The 15401-nt window shown below is 37.6% G+C and overlaps 1 protein-coding gene across 1 annotated transcript in view; it reads right to left on the bottom strand.

The window, feature by feature from the left end:
- The window catches only part of Pat1 (Protein interacting with APP tail-1), a 265102-nt gene that overhangs the window by 53248 nt on the left and 196453 nt on the right, over positions 1-15401 (bottom strand). Inside the window, exon 11 of the mRNA XM_090404192.1 lies at positions 13180-13265. Coding sequence (XP_090260318.1) covers positions 13180-13265 — 86 coding nt within the window. The remainder of the gene's footprint in view (positions 1-13179; positions 13266-15401) is intronic.

Raw genomic sequence — 15401 nt, 5'->3', positions numbered from 1 at the left:
CTTCCAATGGTCACGATCCTCTGCCACCAAGCTCAAGTGTTCTGGTGGGATTCCCAAACGTGTCCACCCAAGTTTTTGGATATAATCTATCCAGCGAGTCCTTGGCCTTCCACCCTCTGGCTTGGCAAAAAGGGCCTGCTGAGGCCCTCTCTTGTGGCATTCTGACCAGGTGCCCATACCAACGTAACTGTGATCTCTCAACATGGAGAAGCAGCGGTTGAGTATTGAGGGTTTCCCGAATTGCAGAGCCTCTGACTCTGTCGAGTCTTGTTAGCCACGTAATCCCTCGAAGGAACCTCATTTCAGCCGCTTGGATTTGTGTCTGCATTCTTTCGGTCATTACCCAACTCTCATGACCATAGGTGAGGATGGGGACATAGACTGTATTAAAGACAGCCAGCTTTGCCTTCTGGCTTAACTCCCGCTTCAATACTACCAAACGGCCAAGCTCCAGCAGTATTGAGCTTGCTAAGCCAATTCGAGTAGCTAGCTCTACGTCCCATCATTCATGAATATGGACCAAGGTATTTAAACTTCTCCACCTGCCTCATTGGGACTCCACTTACATGTAGAGTGCACTGGGATGATTGTCTTGAGACCACAAATGTTTCAGTTTTGGCCAGACTGATCTTCATTACAGCATCTGCACAAACAGCTACAAACCTATCCAGGGTCTGCTGGAGGTCATCTGTGGAAGAGCTAAGCAGAACTAGATCATCTGCAAAAAGCAGACGTCCAATGCTACATTTTCCAATTCTGACACACTCTGCCTCGGCTGTGCCTATCAATCCAATCCATAAATATTATGAAAAGGAGGGGTGACAGAACCTTTCACAGTCTCTGTTGGCCTCTGCCAAGGAGGCCAATGGAGACTGTGAATGGTTCAGACTTTGTGCTGTTTACCCTGACATAAAACTCTGGGCATTCATACAGGGACTTGATGGCAGCTAATAGCTGGCCATCCACTCCATACTCCTGTACCACTTGCCAAAGCTTATCCCAAGGAACCCAGTCATATGCCTTCTCCAAGTCCACAAAACATGTATAGACATTCTTGGCATATTCCCAAGATTTCTCAAAGACTTGCCTTAAAGTGAAGATTTGGTCAGTTGTGCTTCTACCAGGACAAAAGCCACATTGTTCTTCCTGGAATTTTGACTCAACTATGCTCCTGCAGTCTTTCCAAGCACTTAGCATACACTTTCTCAGGCAGGCTGAGCAGAGAGATGCCATGATAGTTACTGCAATCTCTCTGGTCTCCCTTCTTAAAGACTGGTATTATTATGCCTGTCTGCCATTGCTTTGGTGCTCGCCCAGATATCCAAGCAGCCTGACACACTCGAGTCAGCCAGAGAACACCGTCTCGATTTAAGGCTTTTAGCATTTCGGGCTGAATTTCATCATCGCCAGCAGCCTTGCCTGATTTTAGCAATTTTACTGCTAAATGGACCTCTCCTGCTGTGAGACTAGTCATTGTCCCGATCTGCACCTCTTGGATGTCCACAACTGCTGGGCCACCGGGGTTAAGAAGGCTCTCCAAGTATTCCCTCCATCTGTGGAGGATATCCTTATGGGATGTTAAAAGTGCACCATCAGAGGCCTTAATTGCCCTTGCTGTGCACGATTTCCTCCCTCGAAGGTGGCGGATGTTCTGCCAGAATACTTTGTTTGCATTTGTATAGGATGAGCCTAATCTTTCTCCAAAGGATTTCCAAGCCTTCTGCTTTGCTCTCTTTACTGCCTCAGCATACTGCAAATGCATCTCAGGTGACCTGACCCTAAGCCATGTTAGGTAGGACTCCTTTTTTGCCCGGACAGTTTTTTGGACTTCTTGGTTCCACCAAGGTGTCCTTTTCTCACTGCCCGTTGCCACACTGAGCCGCTTTCTGCCACAGCATGAGAGTGCAGAGGCAGTGACAGCTGTTCTGAACAGCTTCCACTCCTCCTCAACATCTGCAGTATGCTTGGGAATCTCTTTGAACCTGGAGGAAATGTCATCTGCAAAATTCTTCCTCACGGTCTCATTTTCCAATGTCTCTCATTTCACGCTGTACAGCTGCTTAGGCCTACTAGCGTTTATGGTAGCATCTGGTTTCTGAAGCCGTAGAGTGCACACAACAAGGTGGTGGTCAGTTGACAGTTTTTGTCCCTCTTCTCACACGAATGTCCAACACTGAGGAAAATAGGTCTGCTGAGACTATAAAGAAGTCAATCAGTGACCTTTGTTCTAGTGTATCCCTGTACCAGGTATACTTAAGGACTTCTTGGTGCTGGAAGAAGGTATTCATTATGGACAAGCTGTTAGTACGGCAGAAGTCCAATAATTTCAACCCATTCGCGTTAAGGTCAGGGGTGTTGTACCTTCCAACCACCCCCCCCTCCATGTCAGGTCATCTGTTCCAAAATGTGCATTGAAGTCACCCATTAGCAGGACTGATTCAATGTCTGCCACCCTGTCAAAAGCAGCATCCACTTCCTCTAGGAAGGCAGAGTATTCTGACCTCCAGATTAGGTGCATAGGCTTGCACCACAGCCAAATCATGGTTTTTCATCTGAAGCCTTAACACACATACCCGTCCCCCCCAATGGGATCCACTAAGCAACACGGTCTGACAGCTGGGGCGCTTGTGAGTACCCCACACCTGCCTGAGCAGACATTGTCAGGCTCACACCAGAGTAGTAGAGATTCCACCCCTTATCCAGAGCCTCTCCTCTTGGTCGAAGAAAGCCCAACTAAGTCTAGCCGGTAGCGCTTGGCTTCCTCGACCAGTTCCAACTCCTTCCCTCAGAGAGAAGATGTTCCAGTTGCCTAAAGCCATAGTCTGGTGCCATTGTCGTTGCCATTTCTGTCCTTTTGCAGAACCATTTCTTTGCGCTGCCCCTAAACACCTCCCCAAACAGGTAGTGGGCTCATTGATGGAGTTTCCTCTAGCAGAGTGCTGAGGAGTGGTGTCTAAGGGAGACTGTAACATATTTTTCAAATGGGGTCCCTCTGCCTAAAACCCAAACGTGTCCCTTGGTAACCCGTGCGACGGATGATGCAGTATGAACATTTTTTGATGGCCTGATCATGTTAGTGTTTGATAATGTCCTGTTAGCACAAGACAAAACGACACAGCAAAATAGGAAAGATTCCCCTCGAATACTCTAATAGCATTCGGGGGAAGGAGCAAGAAGAGAAGAAAGAAAGAAGCAAGGGAGGAAGAGGAGGGACCAGTCTATAGATAATATAACAGATGTGTATTACATCAAGTATGGCATGGTCCAGCATCAGGTACCTCAGGTTTGCCATGCTTGTACTCACTAAAGTGAGCCCCTGAAAATAAATTGATTTGTTAATTTATTTTCCAAATATGACATACTTGAAGGATTTTTCAAATCAGAACCAAATTAAGAGAGTAATCTGTAGATGCAAGCTTGATGTTATAATACCAATACCACTTCACTTTTGTTAGAGGGTCGCATGTGGCACTTGTTAGGATAGCTGCCGCTACGCTATATTCCCATCTGTCGCAGACACTGAGCTAACCATAAAACCCATTATTTCACCTCTCTCTCTCTCCTTGATTTCGACTGACTAATCAGTACTTTAACAAATTTTACTCAATGATATTTAATAGTAACTAACCCGCGGTGATGAGAATACTGTTTACTGTTTTTTTTAGGAGATTCAAAAACAAAAAAAAAAAAAAGCATTTAGGTATGTCAAATATACAGTAAAAAAATGACATATATTTGGGACATACCAGGTTTTACTAGTATTACTTTTCAGTAGTTAAAAAATAATAGCAAAGTCGTGGCAGGTCTATTCTGGCTTTCACATTATCTGCCATGTAGAAAATTACTCCTCATCATTGCACTGATCACTTTTTCTAGGAAAACGTTCCATTTAAAGTTCTGGATTTCAAATAGTTGTAGCAAGCACTTGACAAGAAATTATGTTCTCGTTTTTATCCATTCCCATAAGAACAGCAACTATTTTTGTGACAAACTGCATGTATTAATGAAAGCGCTTGCTTTAACAATACACCATTTTGCTACTTGTGCATAAGAAACATTACTTCTGCTGTCAACCAGTATCTATAGCATAGCTTTACATGTGTTAGACCTCAAAGCCAAAAGTTGTCTCCACTGATGCACCTTACTGCCTGTTATGGAATGACTAGTAACAAGTAACAAGGTGAACATCCTAGGGGGAAAAAAAGTTCTACATTACAGAATAAATATCCAAAATGATTTGCACTGACTTTAGCTGCTCTCATTATACAAGTAACTAAAGATATGAATAAACTTTTATTATTTACATAGATTAGGATGAAACGTGAATGAAAACAAGAATATAATTATTCTTGAATTCAAGAATATAAATCTTCAGTACTGTCAACACATCCAAGGATAATCTACTATTTACTGACATATCAGTTGACAATGATAAACGTGTTTTAGAATGGATTACTTATGTAAAAGAATAAGTAATTTTCTATCTCTTACAAGTTTGCAATCTTCAACAAAGCACAAATATAAATGATAAAAGAATCGGCAGTGCAGTAGTATTAAACCTAGTACTAATTAATAATCCTAATACTACTGTATTAGGCTTATTAATGAAAATTGATGAAAAACCGAACTACTTCTGTATGAAATTAACTAACTTAACCCACCTTCAGCTGAAAAACTCTTACAAAGATTCAAAGAATCTCGACAAGAGTTATACAGAAATCAAACCCAGTTGTTTCCAACTAAAAGGAACAAATGCTGGTTGTGACAGAATACAAAAAATAATAATGAAATAAAATTTAAAAAAAAAGATTAACATCATTATATATGGTATTTGCTTTATCGCACCATCAGCAAGTAAAAAAAAAAATTACTTATAAATCTTTATAGTGCTTTTTTTTTTTTTAACTGAAGTAAAAAAGTACTATGAGGACTTCTCATGATGAGTCTTCGACTCCATGAAAGCCTATTGGTGATAATAAGTGCAGATCTGTGGAAAGACCAGATAAAGAACTTTGTAAAACATTGCATTACTAAATTGTCTTAGTAGTACAGAAAATCTCACAAAGTCATGTTATCTTATTCAAAATCACGAGAAACATTATTTGCTTTCAAAAATATTATGAATACATAAATCAGGCGTATTTTATGCAAAAAAAAGTTAGTTTTGGAAAAGTTGGGAGGTGGGGGGGGGGAAGGAACTCCTCGGGGAAAAAACTGCATGTTTATTCTAATTATCATTTAATTGAAATTAAAATGATTTTATAAATTGGTGGTGAATGGAAATTTTAAACTGAGGGGTACAGTTTCCATTTTATTTTCTTTACAGCCACAGCCATTTTACTTTTATAAAATAAATACTTTCTTTGATTTCATTTACCAATAAACATTCAAAATCAGTAAATTGACATTTTATATATATATTTCTTATTAATATTGAATTAGAATTGAAATTGAATAAAATTGAATTTCATATTGAAAAGAATGACATGTAAGAAAGTTTTAAAGCGAATAAAAGTTGAGCAGCTCTCAGATGTCAACCGTAGACTAAAATACACAAAGATTATTGAAGGAAAAATGAAAGAGTTTGAGAACAGGAACTAAACCTTTGAGATTCAGTGGCAAGCCTTGAAGAAAAATCTGATTGATTCAGCTAGAAAGGCATGTGGTGAAGTTGTCTGCAAGGATAGAAAAATTAGAACTCCATGGTGGACACAGGAAGTTAAAGAGACAGTGAAGGAAATGAAGAAAGCATATCAAAAATTCCTGGCAAATAAGTCAGCTTGTGCTCTTAGAGAATACAGAGACAAATGTAAGAAAGCTAAACAGTGTGTAAAACTAGCTAAACAAAAGTCATGGGAGGAGTTTGGCAAGAACATAGAAATTAAATATCAAGAAGGTGGCAAAAAATTCTGGAGGTTGTTGAAGAAGCTTAGGAATGAAGGAAAGAGTTCTGTAAAAGGAGTTAGAGATGATAAAGGTGAAATGAAAACGGGAGAAAAAGATATCCTGGAAGTATGGAGTAATTACTTTGAAAATTTGCTAAATGAAACAAGCAGTGATGACAGCACAGTGATAAAAAACACTGACCAGGCATGCAGTCAGGAATACACATCCATACTTGAAGTAGAAAAGCTTTTCTACTTTCAAGCCTTTGATAGAAAAAGCCATCAAAGGCTTGAAATGTGGAAAGGCAGCAGGAGTAGATGATATTCAACCAGAAATGCTGAAGTATGGTGGTATAAAAGTCTTACAGTGGCTGCACTGCATAGTTCAGAAAAGAGGGACGAATTCCCGATGATTGGAGTATAGCTCTCATAGTACCCATATATAAAAAGGGAAATAAAACTGAATGTGAGAATTACAGAGGTATATCCCTATTGAGTGTTCCTGGTAAGATATATGCAAGTGTACTTGAGAAACGGTTGAGAAGACTTGTGGAAGAAAAGCTTGGTGAAGAAGCTGGATTCAGGTCAAACAGAGGCTGTCAGGATCAGATCTTCACTTTACGACAGTTGAGAAATCATGGGAATATAACAAAGATCTGTATTTAAGTTTTGTCGATTGAAAAGCTATTCAATACACTACAGTTATATGGTGTCAACGGGGCATTATATCAAGCAATACTTAAGTAAGCAGTTAGAATTGAAGGAAGTACAGGAAGATGGTTTAATGTTAAATCTGGGTGTGAGACAAGGATGTACATTATCCCCTCTGTTATTCATTATCTATATGGATCACATTATGAAGGAAAGTGGTATTAAACATGATATCAAAATTGGAGATATTAATGTCAGCTCTTTGCTTTATGCAGATGATGTTATACTTCTAAATAAATCTGCTACAAGTCTGCAAGATTCTCTGACTAAATTGAATAACTGTTGTAATAGATATAGTATGAAGGTCAGCAATAAAAAGACAAAGACAATGAAAATAGGCAGAATCATTGAAAATGTCAACTGTGTTGTGAATGGAGAACCTGTGGAACAAGTAAAACATTTCAGCTATTTAGGCACGATTTTTAGTGAAGATGGTAAATTAAATATGGAAATAGACAACAGAATCAACAAAGCTGGTATGGTGGGAAGTCAATTGAATAAATTCATATGGAATAAGAGATAAATTAGTTGGAACACTAAATTAGCTGTATACAAGACAGTATTCAAACCAGTTTTAACTTATGGATTTGAGAGATGGGTCAGAAATAAAACACTTGACCAAGGACTAAAGACTTCAGATATGAGAGTCCTAAGAAAGATTAGAGGCATGAAGAGATGGCATCGATGGCAATATCATATTAAAAATGAGGATTATAGGAAAGATCTTGACATTGTCAGCATCTAGGAATGCGTTAGCAGAGATAATCTCAGATGGTATGGTCACTTAAACAGAATGGGCGAAGAAAGATTAGCAAAACAAGTGTTCTCTGCCAGGTTGGCAGGAAAACGACCCAGAGGAAGACCAAGATATAGGTGATTGATACGATACTAAGTGCCTTAGACGATAGAAATATAAGATCTGGTAATGTTGGAGTCTTGACAAGTAACAGACTGATTTGGAGGTATTGTAGATAGGAAGTTAGTAATGACGTAAATTTTTCATGTAGTACTATTATATCCTGTACACCCCTTGAGGGTACATGGCAGGAATTTGATGATGATGATGATTCTTATTAATAAAATACCTGACATATCAATAGGTTTCACAATGCATATTTTGCATGAAACTTTGAATGCTTTCTCCCAACTTTTTATCCCAAGTGATTACTAAAAACAAGATTAACCCTCTCATGCATAAGGGCGTCATATGAGGACACATAAAAATGATGTCCTCAGATGAGGACATCATTTTTAACATATACAGGGCACAAATTTAGCAAAATTAATGAATTCATGGTAATATTGTAAGATTAAATGGTACTGTATCATCATTATAATTTTTTATAAATGAATATAAAATTTAATGCATGAGAGGGTTAAAGGATTAGCAAGACTGGTATTTAATTGCCAACAACTAAAATATTTTCTTTCTTCAGGTAAATGAGCAGAATAACAGGATGTGAGATAATCAAAACTTCTTATAATAAATTTACTATATCCACTATTTTGAAACAAGTCATTAGGACAATATAATTTATTACTATAATAAAACTTTAAATATGATTTGCTTGTATCTGATTTGATTTGTATTTATTGGGGTGAGACCTAATTCATCATGAGAAGAATGATGTAACTTCAACTAAGGTATGCAATGTGGTAATGATATGAATGCCACTGAGCACTGAATCTGGTGAAGGAATGGATCACCCTTGAATTTGAGACTGAGTGTGTGCATGTGTGGAAAGAGAAAGGTGTTGAACTATACCGAGCAGGTTGCAGATGCAAGAGTACAAAAAAGGTAGGAGGTAAAAGTTAAAGGGTAGCATTTTTAGAAAGGACTAAGTAGGGAATGCTATAAATGTTATCAGATGATTTGAGTCCAGTTAGGGTAGATGAATGAAAGCAATAATAGTAATAATGTTCTAAGTAGCATGAGACTGAGGCTATCTGCTATGAAGTGAAGACTAACAGGATGAAATACAGGTTGGGGTTTTGCTACAAACCTGGTGGTTCAGTTGCTGGGGAACATGAACTGCAGTGCTGAATTATCCTGATGGGTGATAAACAAGTAATCATCATCATAGGTGACTTGAATTATCTACATATTCATCGGATACCAGAGAAAATGCATGATAAGAATGAAAGAGAATTTACTGAGCCGTTGCGAGATAACTTCCTCAAGTAGTATGTGAAATATAGAACTTGAGGTCAAAGTGTCAAATTTGACCACAGCATCAGAAGGAGAGGACTCAATGTTTTGCTTCCAATTGGTGAAAATGATCATAATGTATTGATCCAGGAAGCAGCTAAATATATGGATATTTCAAATAGGATAAGTTATATGCTGAATTACAAAGCTGGAAATTATGACGAACTCAGGAGAATACTATGTTCAGCCCATGATATTAGTTAATGACAAGAAAATCAACAGTGCATAGGAAGTATTGAAAAGTTGTTTAAGTAGTACAGTATTGGAATGTATCTCTAGAATTCAAAGAATAAATATTATTATTTGACACCTCCAGGGAGTCCAAGGACTCATCGAGGGAGGACACTCAACTCTACAACTCCGTCTGCACCATTCAATCACCAACTGACCGCAACTACACCAACGCATCTACTGGCAACCACCACTGGCATTTCCAACAGACAATCACAAACATCCATGCCCACGACAGGATTCAAACCCGCAGCCTTTTGGTTGGAGAGCGGATGCGCTGTCCACTCGGCCAACTAGGCTGCATATGAAATGAATGTGGAACTTTAGCAAGTAGGTTATCATATTGTGATACTTCTTGGCAGTAACTGAAAATCTGGACTAGAGAGTAACTTTGGGTGAATACAAAGGGATTTATTAGACTGCATGTAGATTTTGCATAGCTCATACCCAGCAAATTGTGGATATTCACAGTTCCATTCAGGTGAAGTGAGCTTCATCTCCCCACAAAATCATCTAGGACCATGCAGTGTCCAACTCCACTCGAGTAAGGAATGTAGAAGGATTATTTTGAATAGGTAGAAATGTAGAGTCTTCCACAGAATTTTCCAGACAATTTTATAAGGTACATCCATGTGTTTGATACAGCATTTGCACTGCAGGAACCAATTCATGGCCTGCCCCACAATGGCAGTAGCAACTTCATTCACTTGTCAAGAACCGATTGGTTTGCAACCACTGCCGTGTCTAACTCCCAATGATCCTGTTTCTTCAAAACAACTAATCATTCAGCACAGAGCTCATGGAGACTGTAGATCTCGTCAACATTTGTTCAGGGGTCGAAATTCGTGGAATGCAGCAATGCCACTGCAAATGTTTAGGTAGTACACGAGTAAAGCATGCTGTAGGAAAATTCTGGTTGTTAATACCATCCTCATCAATGTGGATGGTATTAACAACCAGAACGAAGGGAAAATTCCTGTGTCCATCTTTTTAAATCCTCCTGGCAACTGCAGAGATGTATGATATACAAATTCCATGCATCTGGTGTTTAGAACGTCCCTGGTGGTGAATTTCAGAACTACCCCCACCACCTCAGATATCACTTCTGCATGTCACACAATGCAAGGTTTCACAGCATTTGGATCACTGGATGGTGCTTCACAAAGACCTGAACAAGAATACTTTAATTTTGATCAGTCTGTATATCTATACATTACAGTTATTGGGAAGAACTTGACAGGAGATGCTCAACTGTTTACTGATGATGCAAAGATAGGCAGGGGAAATCAGGAATGCTACTGATATACAACATTTACAAGATGATTAGAAAAGAGTGTAACTGTGGGCAAATGATAATGGCTCAGTTCAATTCAGTGTTAATTAGTGTAAAGCTATGCAATTTGGCATGACCGAGATTACTAATGGTTTATCATACTGGTGGAATTATGCTTTTAGAAACTAATAAGGCTAGGGATCCTGGAGTTACCGTGGATAGGAATTTGAAGTTCAAAGGTTAAATAGCAAAAGTTGCAAACACAACAGAGGATATCTGCATTACAGAAATCAAGAGTGAAAATGACTTCCTTATCATTGTCATTGTTTATTATAACTGAAGTACAATGTGGGATTTGGTCTCTTGGATTCCAAGGGGATAAGAAGCTTTGAAAAGGATGCAAGACCAGGATTACAAAATGTAGCTTTTGAGGCCAGACTAAGAGTATGTGGAATTGTGGGATGCAGAATACTAATAAAGAGGAGAAAGAGGGTTGATATCATAGTTTTATAAACTTCTAAAAGGTGTTATAGGATGCTTTCTTAAGTATCTCCCATGCACTACTGAACTTCCTTCAAATTCTTTCATCCACTGCACTTCTGCAAGCTGGTTTCTAAATCTATGATAGTTGTCTGCCTTATAATTTCACATAAATTACTTCTACATACCTATTCATCCTACAAGTCAGGACAAGATGGTCACTCAAATGGGGAGTTTCATGAGAGTGGCAAATACAATCACAATCTCAGTTGCAATTAGATTCCCTGATGGTAGGATCAAATCCAAAACTCTTGATCCTTTTATGTCCCCTCTACCACATACTGCCGAAGATAGTTGTCTCTCAAGAAATCTAGAAATTCAGTTTCCTTAATACTGCTTGCTGCCTAGTCTGCTTTATGCTGCTATAGTTGAAGTTCCTCATAATCACCCGCTTTGCGCTTGCCAAACTAATCTGCCTAAAGATCTCCTGTTCATCACCAACATCCCACTAAATATCTTCTCTTATAAATATTATCTCACACCATATACTCAAAAACCAATGAAAGTTATTTCCACTGTGATTCTCTACCCCAAGAAGGCATAGTTCATCTCTTATGAGTAATACTTCATCACCATGTTGAGCTTTCCTATTCTGCCAAAATACACTATGCCCTTTGATTTCTATCCCTATTAGAACATCCTCTTCAGTTAACTAAGTTTAACTAATACCAACAATCTTTGGAGAGACTGATTCAATCAATACCACAAACTCATTCCCTTTATTCCTAATGCTATTAATATTTTGTCTATCAAAAAACCAGTACACCATCAGTATTCTTATAGCCATTATTACTCCTGTCATACTCCACTTGACTCTGTAATATAGTGTACATTTCATTTCTCAAGCCACTAATTACATATGAGGCCATCCCTGCTACATTCCACCCATGCAATTCTAGTCTCCCTGCCCTGACACACTTACTTGTGCAGAAAAGTCACTCCAAATGCCTGTGTCCCTCTGCATTCAAAGGTAATCCATCTCTTGCACAGAGCTCTTTTATATCCTCAAATATACTTTGTGCATCCATATATTCCAGAAACACAAAACATTATTCGTTATCACTGCTCTTCTCATCCAATCCACATCATCATACTGTAGCAACACAATCTCTCCAATTTCTCACTCAACGATTCATGCTATCTCTCAGGTCATTCGTACTAGCTATTACTGGCATCTTCTCTACAATTCCACCTCTTTTTATTGTCACACTATTGTTTCATCTAGCAAACACTCCTTTGCACATCTCAAATCATCAAATCTCCATGCATGATACTCCAAATAGCTCATTTAACCTTCTCTCACTGGCATCCCTAACACTTCCTGCTTCCAATCATACACTCCATTGTGATCTTGTGAGTGGTTATAGGTTTCAATATGGAAAACTATAGGTATCTGTTGAACTATATAGTGTTTTTCTGCCTAGCTACTGAAAAGTTCAAAACAGAAATCCAGTGAACAAAATCTTAAAAAAAAAAAGCCTATAATGAGAGGCAGAGTGCAATTCTCATCCATAGTTTTGTGTTTTCTAATTCCTGAAGAGTAATGAGGCAATTCTCATGATGAAGGTCTCTACAACTGTAAGTCACATTGGCCATGCACTTTTTTTTTTTTAAAGTTTTCAATTAAAAATAAAAATCTTTTGATTCCAAGCATCTGTAGCATAGTTAGTACTGGGAATGCCCTTTGACTGGAAATTCTATAATGCAAAGACTTAATGATGGTGGCAATTTTCATCTCAAAAGCTCCGGTTTTTCATATTAAAAAAGAGAGACAAATTGGCCAGAAAATACTTGTATCTGATGGACAAAGCAGAGCATGGATAGGATAAGCTGCTCTATCATATCAATCATTAGATATATATGAAGATAAATTACTTGATTATAAGAGGCCAATCAACCTTACACATTAAGAGAAAGGTGAAATCATGAAAGCTATTTATAATCTGTTTATTGCTAAATATGTATGGTACATACAGTAAAGCATAATTACAACATGTAAACTCGCTTTCCAGTACCTGTTTCTGCTATGAAATTAATGGTTGTCTACAAATGAGAATTTAATTCTCACAGCAACAGTCCAGACAGAAAATACAATTCATAGGTTATATATAAGACTTTGCTAATACCTTCAAGTATGGAAGCAATGGAATTTCTAGGAAACTATATGAGTTCTGTTCATATTTAAAAAAAAAAGTTATCAGCTCAATAAGTCATTCCTACACATACCCACAAATGTCCAGTCAGCAGCACCAATTAGCTAATTTTTATATCTAATTTGTATACTACAGAAAATTTGATATATACAAATAAACAAGTTTTATGAGCTCTACCTTTTACTCTTTTGGATGATGCAAGCAGTAGATGATTAGCAGGTAAAAGGTGGTGCATGATCTCCATAGCTTTTTCTGCATGATCTCTGTAAGATCAAGAAACACGGATATTAGTTTATATAATGATGCATCATATCATTATCCAAAAATTGTGCATTTTATGTCAGATATTTATAAAATATAACCACATTATATGAATTAATTTATAAAATGCTACAATGCTGCTTTTAGCCCAAACTGAGTGCATTTTAACAACATGTTAGAGGCAATGTTCCTAATATTTATTTTCATGTACTCATGTGTGTGGATTTTGTAAAGTTCTGGGTCAAGAACCTCATTTTCTTGTGGGAGTGGGAGGAAAATCCCACATAACTGTGCAAAAGATCAACTTAATTTGAAAATTAGCTGAAAAAATGTCTAGGAAAAAGTCCTAGTCCACAACTAAAAACAAAGTTACCTAATGTCAGAAGTAGATGCCTGTTGTTTAAATATTTAAACCAATTCTCTGATGTCTTTTCCCATGAAGAGCATAGACAACACTGTACTCTTTCAGCCCTAACTATGAAAATTAGTAGGCCATCTATCTCTACCTCTCACAGCTGAATTTGAATGTATTTCTACACTGTGCTAGAGGAAATGTTTTTAAACTTAATATTTATTTGTATGCATGTGCACATGCTTTGGTCAATTTTGGTGAGCTGCATGATTAAAAGTCAGCATTTTGTCAGTGTCTGTGGTTCTGTATTTGAAGTGCGCGTGTGTGTGTGGCAGGGGGGGACCTACTTTTCTACAAAGGCTTTTTGGCCAATTTGGAAATGGTTGAAAAAAGGCCTAGAAAAGTTCTAGTTGATTAGTGGTAGAAATGATCCTATAAATCATTCTGCTGTGACCTAGCATAATTGAATTTATCATGACTATATAGGCACTGTATAAATATTTATGAAACATCATTTTTTTTCTTTTTTCTTCCATATAAGAAGATGGATGGATAATCCATATCTAAATATGGAACACCCATCCATCCAGATTTATATTATTATTATGATACAGGCTTCCTTTCATGAAGTCACAAGACTAATCGTGGGAGACTCATCCTAGAAAACAAAGTCAATCATACCACTCCTTGAAATCATTGATCATCTGTGCTCTCACCACTCTATCAGGCAATGCATTCCACAGTTCAACCACCCTCCATGCAAAGAAACCACTCTTCCTTCAGCAAGAATTCTATACATAGCTGGAAGGTATTAAATGGGATATAATTGGAATAAGTGAACATAGACATAAAAGAAATATGATCCAAGATCTAAATGATGAGCATCTGATAACAAGTGGGAAAAAAGATGAAAAAAAAAAAGTTGATTTTTTGATTAACAATAAAATAAGAAAAAATTATGATCATCATTATTATTAAAAGAGACCTCCAAGGAGTCAGGGACTCATCAAGGGAGGCCACATACTATACACACCATCTATCATACTTATTCTTGAATTCATTCACACTGCTTGAACACACACAACATCCAATAACAATCCATTCCAATCACACACCACTCTATGAGAAAAAAATCTAGCCCTCGCTCCTTCTTAGCAGCACTCATTCCAAGCTATCAAGGATGCCCTCTTGTCCTTCCCCACTCTACATAAAATGAACAATTTCATCAACTAAAATCCTGCATGATCCCTTCAGATCATATCAGAATCACAATGGAAACTAGGCTTGCACACAATAGTCCAAGTGAGGTCCCATCAAAGCCTTGTAAAGAGGCAAAATGACATCCTTATCTTTACATGTAAAAGTTCGCTTCAGCATTGCAATTATTTTTGAGTTGTATATGCAATCTTTGCTACATGGCCCAAGAACTTGAACTTCCTATCTACTAACACTTCAAGATCCCTAGCCTAATCATTTCCTTCTAGCATAATCCCACCAATATAATATGACATCGGATATCTAATCACACCAAAGTGAATGACTTTGCATTTAGTGACGCTGAACTGACATCCATTTTCCTATGCCACACAATTCCCACCTATTCAAATCATTCTGCAAGTATTTACTAAAATAAAGAGCCAAAAAGACTTTACTTCGGCGATGCAAAATTATATAAATTAAATGGATATTAATCCAACATTATTTCAAAGCCAAATACAGAAACTATAAAAGTCCTTTTATAGTTTCTGTTTCGGCTTGTTCAGAATACAGAAACTATAAAAACTAT

Source organism: Typopeltis vanoorti, chromosome 2, assembly GCF_054136105.1.
Source record: "Typopeltis vanoorti isolate ZY-2024b chromosome 2, IOZ_Tvanoo_1.0, whole genome shotgun sequence".
Lineage (NCBI taxonomy): Eukaryota > Metazoa > Arthropoda > Arachnida > Uropygi > Thelyphonidae > Typopeltis > Typopeltis vanoorti.
The sequence above is the reverse complement of the archived record's forward strand: the minus strand, read 5'-3'. Positions and strand labels throughout refer to the sequence as shown.